The sequence below is a fragment of the Durio zibethinus genome, chromosome 20, assembly GCF_047325235.1.
Source record: "Durio zibethinus cultivar Kanyao isolate XHJ-2024 chromosome 20, ASM4732523v1, whole genome shotgun sequence".
NCBI classification, from domain to species: domain Eukaryota; kingdom Viridiplantae; phylum Streptophyta; class Magnoliopsida; order Malvales; family Malvaceae; genus Durio; species Durio zibethinus.
This window is the reverse complement of record NC_143181.1, coordinates 950,003-960,591: the sequence shown is the minus strand read 5'-3', so window position 1 is coordinate 960,591 and position 10,589 is coordinate 950,003. Positions and strand designations below refer to the sequence as shown.

The 10,589-nt window shown below is 34.1% G+C and overlaps 2 protein-coding genes across 2 annotated transcripts; both read left to right on the top strand.

The window, feature by feature from the left end:
• The first annotated feature begins 1,730 nt into the window (after positions 1-1,730).
• Positions 1,731-2,366, top strand: LOC111315273 (pentatricopeptide repeat-containing protein At1g20300, mitochondrial-like). Its single transcript, XM_089749080.1, has one exon. It carries the CDS (start codon positions 1,908-1,910, stop codon positions 2,364-2,366), a length of 459 nt encoding a protein of 152 aa, XP_089605206.1. The 5' UTR covers positions 1,731-1,907.
• A 12-nt stretch (positions 2,367-2,378) lies between these two features.
• LOC149512999 (pentatricopeptide repeat-containing protein At3g09650, chloroplastic-like) lies at positions 2,379-3,026 on the top strand. The gene has a single exon (XM_089749079.1). It carries the CDS (start codon positions 2,379-2,381, stop codon positions 3,024-3,026), a length of 648 nt encoding a protein of 215 aa, XP_089605205.1.
• Positions 3,027-10,589: the final 7,563 nt, after the last annotated feature.

Here is a 10,589-nt window from a genome sequence, read left to right as displayed (position 1 = left end):
ACAAATTACAAACCATCTTAAGGTTTTTCCTTGGTGTATGTCAGGATGAACATTCGCATGCCCATTTGTCTGAAAAGTTTAAGCAACTTACAATCCGGAGAGTGTACATCAGTCCTACTTGCGGAGTGCATTCACCTTCTGCTGGACGTGTGGACATTCCAATTGGTCGTGATTCAAATAACCGCATTCGGATGGTTGCTTTACCAGGATTAAGTCATCATGGACGAGCCCGTCATGCTGCTAGTAGGTGATCTATAGTCCTCCATTACATTGTTTTAGTTTGATGGTTCAATAACTATTGGAGAAAGATGAGCGTGATTCCCTTGTATCAGATACAAAGTAATTGAAGTACTGGCTGGTGGTGGTTTCGCACTGGTTCAGTGAGATTGGAAAGTGGGCGTACTCATCAGGTACCATTTAGCACACATCTTGAAAATTTTCTATAGATAGTAGCAATTATCGCATGCATATATCCACATGAACAAATATTGTGTAATTTTATTCTTCATAGATTTCAGATCAGAATAATATTATCAACTAAAAAGGCTCATCTCATTCCACTTATTTTCCCAATCTGTTTACTTGTATGCTTGTGAAGCAGATTCGTGCCCATGCAAAGCACATGGGAATTCCTTTGTTGGCTGATGAGGTGTATGGCGGAACAAAGAGCATGGCCTTGTCACTGCTTCGTCCAAGGACCTCCTCTAACTATAATGATGAACTTTCACGGCAGATTTCAAGATTGGAGAGGCCATACGTTCATGCTTTGGTCCTTGGGTTAGAGGATAAAACCTAACATATTGTATTTGCTTGATTGCTTCTGTTTCATAATCATCAGAAAGTGATATTAGTTTTTGCTTCTGCTCAATTTTCGCAGTTTTGAACATCCACAGTCAAGGGAAAAGATGCACTTTTCATGCCCTCCCCCTCTAGATTTAGTGAAATATTAAGTCATCTTCTAAAAATTGGCATAGAGAAGGTAAGTTTCTCATGGTGATGCTAGTTTATCAAGAATATTCACTTCTAATAAATTAAACTTTACCTGCATATATTTTCAAGTGGCTGTTACTCATATTATTGGATCCATCTTTTCTGCATATATATATGTTGTTCGCTAATGGCAGGTAACCTTAATGCAGTAGAGTTACAAATATAATTTAGTTGGCAAAATTATTCAAATGGTCATACTGATTAGATATGGTGTTGCCTTTAGGTTAAATAGTTTTGGAACTTGCCTTACTGAATTTTACGTGTTTGCCATGCACCCTATTTCTAACGAATAATCAGAGTTAGGGCCTTGTAATACTCATCCATCATGGACATGCATGTGGAAAATCAGCGGACAAACTCTCGATGGGTTATGACTGAAGTTAAATCGGCGACTCAGGGATTAAAGCTGTATGTATTGAGTCAATCACTTGCCTTGTCTTCCCATAAAGGCGACACTTTTCTTTTTAATTTCGTTGTGCAGGAGGTACTATATATAAGATCTCTCTCCGAGTTCGAAGGAGCACTTGCATGCATTGTTGCATTGTTTGAATCTTGAATGGCTTAAAAAGTCATAAACTGTAATTTATCAAGTTATCTAAAAGTAGTTAACTTTCAGGTATCCAGTTTCTTTATGCTTTATGGATTTTATTTCCATAGCTGTGATTCTGATTTTGGAATCTGAATTTGGCAGCCAGAAAATGAGAAAAATATGAACCAACGTATGGAATATTGTTCTTTGAAACAAATTTCTTGTTGGTATTTTATTCCATATATGGCCAAAAGGAGCCCATAAGTTTAACATCATTATTGGGCCAAAAACGTCCAGAAAATTAATCACTGGCCCAAAAAGAGCCCATTCATTGAACGTTGTCGTATTTGCCACCTCATCAAACCCTCGTCCGCCACGTCATCGACAGATGCCGTGGAGTGCGCTCTCCTTCTTCAACTGGGCCACCACCCGCCCCGTCCCGTACAACGAAATGATCGGCCTTGCTGGAAAGTCGAGGCATTTCGACTTGGCTTGGCGTTTGATTGATCTAATGAAAGCCAAAAACATCGACGTCTCAATCGAAACCTTCTCAATTCTATTCAGGCGTTACGTGAGGGCCGGATTGGCTGCGGAGGCGGTGCACGCTTTTGTTCGTATGGAAGATTACGGGTGCGTTCCTGATAAGATTGCATTTTCAGTTGTGATTAGTAGTTTATGTAAAAAAAAAGAAGCGCTGATTAACGGCTGGTGTCGTGCCGGTAACAGTTTGGAGGCCGAAAGGGTATTTAAAGAAATGAAAATGGCAGGGATTAAGCCTAATGTGTATAGTTATGCTATTGTGATTGATGCATTGTGTAGGTATGGCCAAATTACGCGTGCTTATTAAGTTTTTGCAGAGATGATTGATGTAGGATGTGAGCCAAATTCGATTACTTTTAATAACTTAATGAGGGTTCATGTCAAGGCTGGTCGGAAGGAGAAAGTTTTGCAGGTTTATAATCAGATGAAAAGACTTGGTTGTGCTGCGGATACGGTTACTTATAATTTTCTTATAGAGAGTCGTTGTAGGGATGATGGGGCGGTTAAGATGCTTAATTTGATGGTTAAGAAAGGGTGTATCCCCAGTCCCTCTACTTTCAATACTATATGTAAGTGTATTGAGAAGTTAGGTGATGTGAGTGCTGCACACAGCATGTATGCTAAGATGAAGGGTTTGAAATGTATGCTCATTGCTGTTGCTTGTAATATTTTGATGCGAATGTTTGCTGGTGCAAAGTCTACTGGTATGTTTCTCAAGTTAAATATGAAGATGGATGAGAATGAGGTTGAACCTAATGTGAATACTAACCGGATTTTTATTACGATGTATTCTGGGATGGGGCATTGGAACAATGCTTACAAGTTCTTCAAAGAGATGATAGAGGAAAAATGCTTGAAACCAAGTATGCCTCTTTATGAGATGGTGCTGCAGCAGCTGAAAAAAGCTGAGCAGTTAAAGAAACATACATGGTTCTCATATCTTAACCCTGTTCCGTTCAACAAGTAACATACATAGTTCTCATAGTTTTACTCGTATGTATGTCTAGGTTATCAAATCTCCTTCAAATTTTGGTTACAGTTTCCAACTCTATTTGCTGGACTAATCTATGGAGCAATTTATTTGAGTGATAATTTGTTTAAGGATGATCTTTACTCTCACAGCATCATATTAGGTTAAGTTACTATGTATCAAGTTTTAATGCAGGTACTACCTGTTTGTAATTCATAGAAAACAATATGCTATTTGGGGTACAGTGTACACACAACACTGCTCTGTCAGGTTAGAATCATGACCATGAAAATTCTTCTATGAATCTCTCAAATATGGTAGGCTACTTTGCATTGCTAGTTAAAAACCAGGCATTGATAAGAGTTGAGAAAAAACTGAAATAATTGACAATGACACCAAAATAAAAGCAGTTTAATTTTGTATTTAAATTTCTAAAATAGTGGTTTTTGTTACAACTACTGATAGCATCCGAGGGAAAACAAACATTTCCTCCGGAGTCTGGGGTTTGCATTATAGATGAACTAAAATTAGGAAATTTGATAACAACTTCTCGAGTATGAAGGCTATCCTCAGTTATCTCCAAATTATCCTTTTAAGATATCAAATGCAGCTTCATTCAACTAGCAATGTCCCTACATACCAAGCACCTCAGTAGAACTTTCGAATCTCTCGGTTCCTTCACTACTAATCAAGTAGCTGATCTTTTGTTTAATCTTGCAAACTCGATTGCTCTCCATTTCTTGCCTAATCACCTATTTCAATTCAGCTGCATAACCCATTTCTTTTTAGGCAATGCAAGTACAATTAATGTTTGAAACATATATGGACCATTCCAAGATGAAACAAATCTACAGGGAGCTGATAACAAAATGGCAAAAGAAACAACAAAGCAATGAAGATATTAAGATTTAAGCTCGAAGAATAGGTGTTTGTCAATTTCTTAAAACTTTTCTCAGCAGCATGTAGAAATTCTATTAGTCAGACAAGAAGCTTCATCTCTAGAATGGTCAGGAGCTCTTTGAGCAGTCCGTAGATCTTGTCTGTAAAGCTTCAGCACTCAAGCAAGAAGCAGGAAGTCCTGAAAGTCGAAGGAGAGAACCATAACCGATTCTCTTCCTTTTAGGAAAAAAAAATTGCTTCCTTTGTCAGAAAATTGTCCAAATTTTAAGCCCAAATGAAACTCAGTTACATAACTAATTTTCTTCAAGAACATTAGCTTCAAAATCTAATGACCGACTTAAAAATGGTGAGGAACAATGGTTAGCTACTTTAAAAAATCAGAAAACATGGCGCTAACTGAAATCGTTCTCCTACGAATTAAGGGATAAAATCACCGGAAGATCAAATTTGGGGATTCATTTCCAACTAAAAAAGTATTGGATTTGATTACAGAGCAAAATAAACTCGAACACGAGACAGAGAGGGAGGGAGTGAATGCTAAGAGCCGAAAGCAACACTTCGTCCCACAAACAAAAGCGCCAAACTTGCGAAACTGACAAACACTCTTTTGGGCCGTTCAGCTACCAACACTGTTGCGAATGCCCAATGGCTCCTCCACCAATCCACGGGCTGTTGGCCTATACCAACACTGTGGGGTCGTCCACCCTAACTACAAGTACTTCAAAATTTTCCGTCGACAACGAACTTGGGAGACTTTAAACAGTCACAGAAATCAGCTGTATGAAAAATCCAGGTCGGTCTAAGGCAGCCCTATAATTGGTGAGAACGATTGCTTTGGGTACAACAACTTGCTTTTGTATGAATGGATTCATTAATTGTTTACTTTCGTGGAAATTTCACGTAAATATGAAAGATATTTTGTGGTTAAAACAATAAAACCGTGTTTTGCACCAACCTCATATTCTTTCCAGTTTTCACAAACAAATTCTGTCTGTTTCATCAGCAAAACACAAACCTATGACTTCAATGACATAACTATCACATGATTTATATGACGAAGTACATCTTTGACTTCAACAAAAACAGAATAGTAGGTTTGGATCTTTCCTGAAAAGCTGGAAGTTGCCCTATTTAGGACAATAGTAGCGCAATTTTCAACTTTTTGGACCATTTCAAGTATAAACTCTGGGAAATTTATATCCTTACAATTTCTTGGGACGAGAGCGACTAATTCAATACTAATCTTAGTCACAATGTGCTTGGTATTGTTAGAAAATGGTAATCATGATTTATCTTAGCCCTACAGATAAATACTTAGTATAATTTTTTTTTTAAAAGAAAGAAGGGGATTGATTATCATCGGCATTATATAAATACTTGGTCTAGTTTGGTGCCAGTGCCAGTTGCCAAACTTGATTACATTATTATTTAATTTCTCTTCGTATCTGCCGATTTTGCATAAAATATTCCTTTTATTAAAAGCCATACACAAAATCTGAAGATTAGATCAAAGATTGACAAGTCAAAAATCGACAAAGCAAGAGGCTTGCTGATTTATTTAAATAATTTTTTTATTAGTTAATGTAAATATCTAATTTGGTTTAGGTCTAAATTAATTGGACCTAATTCAAATGGATAAATCCATTTACAGTTTTATTTAATTTATTATTATTATTTATTTATTTATTAATATATATTTTATTACTTATCTATTAATTTTTTTATTTATCTATCAATATATATTTTTATCTATTATTATTACTATTTTTTTTATTTTATCTTTTTCTTGATTGATTTTCGGTTAGGATTAGGATTAGAAAAAATTAAAATTCTATCGTGAATTTGAGATTCAATTAGAGTCTAGATTTGATTCAAAGATTAAATCTCAATCAAATATGAAATTGAGATTGATCAGAAACTCTTCTAATCAATTCATATAAATAGGTCCATAAATCACACCGAAAAGACACAAAACAGAACATAAAGAAAACAGAAGCAAAAAAAATTTGAAGGCAGCTCTAGACTTTTTAAGAAAATTTTTAGAGATTTTAGCTTTTTTTTTTAAAAAAATTTTCAGATTCCGATGAATTTTTTGACGAAACTTAAATTTTTCAACGAAGTTTCTGGTCAATTTTGAAGTTTTCGACGTGTTTTTTCAAATTTTGGTAGACATTCAACCGAAATCTAGAATTGTTTAGAGAGAATGAGGAGAAAAGAAGGGAAGAGGGAGAATGGGAATGAAAATATGAAAGAAGATCAAGTTTTACCCTTATATACCCTCTCCAATATGATATCATTTTTGCGTTAGTAAACCTAGAGGATCCGCGCGTTTTGCCAAGATTCGACCCTACCTGTAGCACACCCGAACCAATGACCCACTTTTTCGCATGGGTTTCAGCAGAGCCGTTTCATGCTGAGCTACACATTTAAGCCGATTCTGTCTTTCAAGTCGAGCCGAGCCATTCCAAGATTTTTTTAAAATTTTATTTATTTATTTATTATTATTATTATTAATTAGAATTATTTGGTATTTCTTATTATTTTATTTTATTTCTTATTTTTTAAAATGATTTTTTTCTAAAATAAAATTTTAAAAAAAAATTTAAAAGGAAAAGTTGAAAGTATCAATTTTTCTTTAAAAAAAAGACAATAATAAAATAAAATAAAATTTTTAAAAAAAATTTTAAAGGAAAAGTTGAAAGTATCAATTTTTCTTTAAAAAAAAGACAATAATAAAATAAAATAAAATTTTTAAAATAAAATTTTCCAAAAGCATTTTGGAAAAAGTTGAAAGTATCAATTTTTCCTTCAAATTAAATTAAAAAAAATATTTTGAGGAAAAGTTAGAAGTACCAATTTTTTTAAAAAATAAAAAAATATATTTTAAAAAAAAGTTGAAAGTATTAATTTTTCTTGTGTAAAAGCAATGAGTATTTTTTTTTAAGTGAAAAGAAAAGGATTTATATCTAAAGTTGAATTTTTATTTCTCTTCCTTTTCTTTCTTGAAAAATTTTTAATGTTAAATAATTCGACGACGGAGTCTTTGCAAGTGAAACAATAGTTTTCTTGCATATTTTTGAGGTGAGGGGATTTTCTTAATTTTTTGCCAAATGTATTGAAGTTAATTAAGAGTAATTTCCAATAATTAATTACTTGGTAAATTTTTTAAGGCTTATTGGATAACACAAAATTAAGCTGGTACTATCTTTCGATGGGCGTTGTGAGGGTGCTATAACCTTCCTCACATGTAACTATACTCCTGAACCCTATTCTGGTTAATGGACCTGAACTTATTCTTTTAGAGACCCTTAGTCAAGCTTAAGTGTTCCTTGAAAGGATAGATTCTCTAGGTGGCCAATCGTACCTAAATAAAAAAGATTGGTAGAGACTCTTTAAAGTCAATGTCAAGCGATAGATCCACAGATCTAAATGCTATGACAGTTTGGTGACTCTACTAGGGACAAGCCGAGAGTTAGGCCAGCAAATAAATTTGTGTTATCCTAAAGCCTAATAAAATTCAACCCTTTGTATATATTTATTTTTATCTATAAATATTTATTTACTTTGTTAATTATGTCATTCATATGCATGAACATAACATAAGCTTTATATCCGAGCTCTGTCCCTCTAGGAGGGAGAAAAGTACCTATTACTTTCGTGAGGTTTAATACCTCCATAGTGGCTAACAAAATACTCCCACCCAAATTGAACCTTTTTCGCTTGTAACATGTAATGGGTGAGGATTATGGTGCCTTACTAGTCTGTAATGACAATGATGTAAGAAACAATTTGGGAACCTTTAGACTTTTAACTTTGAACCACATATAGTGAACTTTAAGAATGCCTAACCTATAGATAGAGCCATCTCCCTCCCTTTAGAATTGACCAAAAGCATATGGTTCATTTCTCTTATTCTGTGTGATGTTTTAATTTACTTAGTTATTTATTTCTCCTTATTTGGTATACTAACCTTTTTTCTTATTCATGTTTGCATGATCCATACTCATATCATAAAGTTGCATAAAAGACATTTGCCTGAAAAATGATCTTCAACAACGAGTTTTTCATGGATTTCACAGAATGATTAGTTTGCTCTTTATCTGTATTAGCTCCTTGTGAGTCATCAAATGAAGTAAAGGTCCATTCAAAAAAAATTCAACTAAATTATTTACCAATCAGCTATGATTCTACCTTATCTCAAGAAACATCTATCCTCCATAAACAAAATAATCTAGAGAATTTGATTGATATATGGAAAAAGCTGAGTCCGTCAAAATAAAAATAGTTTTGTAAAAAATACGGGCATATAGCACACCTTCTCATGTAAATGTCGACAATCAACTAATTAGAGCTGCAGCATAATTTTAGGATCCTGCATATAAGTGTTTCATCTTTAATGAAGTTGATATGACACCAACCATTGAAGAATATTCGACTTTGTTGGGTTTGCACCTTAAAGCTCATGACAAGATATATGTCAAAAAATACAAGTCAAAATTTCATAAAGATTTGGTCCATCTCATGGGAATAGACAAAGAGATTGTGGATTCTCATATAAAGAAAAAACAAGAACATGTTTGCTTACCCTGAAATTTTTTTCATGATTTCCTAGTGCAATATGCTGACGAAGAATGGGGGTTAGATGTATTTACCCAAGCTATATATGGAATGGTGATATTTTCAAAGGTTTTGGGTTATATTAAAATAGTAGTGATTGACTTCTTCAAGAGTGTGATCCATGGCTGTAACCCTTCAACGGTAATATTAGTAGAGGCTGTCATATCTTTGAGTTACTGTCACCGAAATGGAAGGCGTTTTATAGGTTGTATACAGTTATTGTACTTATAGATAAAAAACCATTTCGAGTGGAGAAAATGTGCTTTCTCAAAGCTTTATGTCCGTAATCGAGCTTCGATTAAAAAATTCTATGAAAATAGGTGGTCAGAATAAAAATCTACAAATGAGTGGATAGCTTTCTTATAAAAATTGATAAGTGCCAAAATAAGATGGTTGGTCCCGTGGATGAATCGAGAACTTATGCTATATCAATGTGGAGATAACACTGTCATCCCACTTTTGGGTTTATAGGGAGTAACAAGTTATACACCACTTCTAGTGAGAAGATAGTTTGGGGTAGAACAGTTCATTCCTATGACGCATGGGCTTCATCAATCGAATATTTCTTACAGTGAGCCAAAAGCATTTCAGAGGATGAATGAGATGATTAAAGCATGAAAAAATCCTCGTAGAGTGAATCCTGGACTGTTCACTATAAGGTCACTCAATGGTACTTGGTTTGAAGAGTAAGACGAAGATAAAAAAATGATATTCGCTTATGAAAGCTTCCAATTGCCAATAAGAGAAAAGTTTGAAGAGAAACTATCAGAATTGGAGCTTGCGATAAAAAAATTTGAGTATGAAAAAGATAAGTTAAAGCAATAAATCCAAAAGCTTCAAGAAAAGAAAGATTAATGGAAAGATAAAGCTAAAATGCATGAAGTCAAAGTTTATAAAATTGCTAGGGAATGTGACACGACTGTCAAAGACTTATCGGAGTTACACCATGAACATAAGAGTTTATGTGTGAGGGTATAAACCATAGAGATAATAATTATTAAGCTGACTGAAGAGAATACGTGATTGAAACAAGAATATGTTGAATTGAAAAAAGAAAGTACCCAAGTACAGATAGAGAATAATAATATGTTGAACAGCTACCTAAGCAGGTTGAGACAAAAGTTGAATGAATAAAAAGACTACATTGCTGCATTGGTTAGAGAGCATAAAAAATTATCATATCAAGTTTGGTGTGGTAACAGAGATAACTTAAAAAGACAGAAGTACATTGAGCACTTAGCAACCCAAATATACAAAGGGGTATATAAGGCAAGAGAGATGGTAAAAGAGGCAGAGGCATTGAAGCAAGTGATGGCCCCAGTAGGAGAACATGGGCAACGTCTCCTTAACTTCATCGAGAAAGCCAAAGCCCAGTATAAACAGAACAAATGATTTTATGATTATAACACTAAGATGATAAACTCTATGTAAACGAAAGTTCTTTGGAATAAATGAAATCTTTTGGTTAAGCACTATCTTAAGGTAAATGTTCTTTGCATAAATGCATTTTCATTCATTGCATCCTCATTCATTACATTTAACAAAGTAACCATGAGATAGTCATATAAACTTGCTAATTCTAAGATATGCTATTCAAGGTTCAAGGATAGCTCCATCCAGCAAAAATTTCATCCACCGATATAACACAAGAGCCAGAGCTAGACAAATAGAGCAAAAAAACTCTCATCGATTTGAGAAACTGAAAAAAAATATAAAAAAAGATTGAGAATGAGTTAAGCAAGATTTTAGATGCTCTCAACAAACTAAACAAGGGAAAAAGAATAAAAAAAATACAAACCAACAAGGCCTCCCATCATAAGAAGTGGCTGACCCTCTATATCCTTCATGTTTTGATCCACAACAAGCCCAGTCCACACAGGATATACCACCACAGCAGTTCACATATCTTACATATCCTAAAATGCCATCAGTTTCAAACTCAAAGCATTACCATAGCTATGTAAATCATGTCTTTACTGAAAAAATAGTAAAATCGATCCAAGTTCCTGATCTAGATGACTTGAAAGAAAAAAAGAAAAAAGG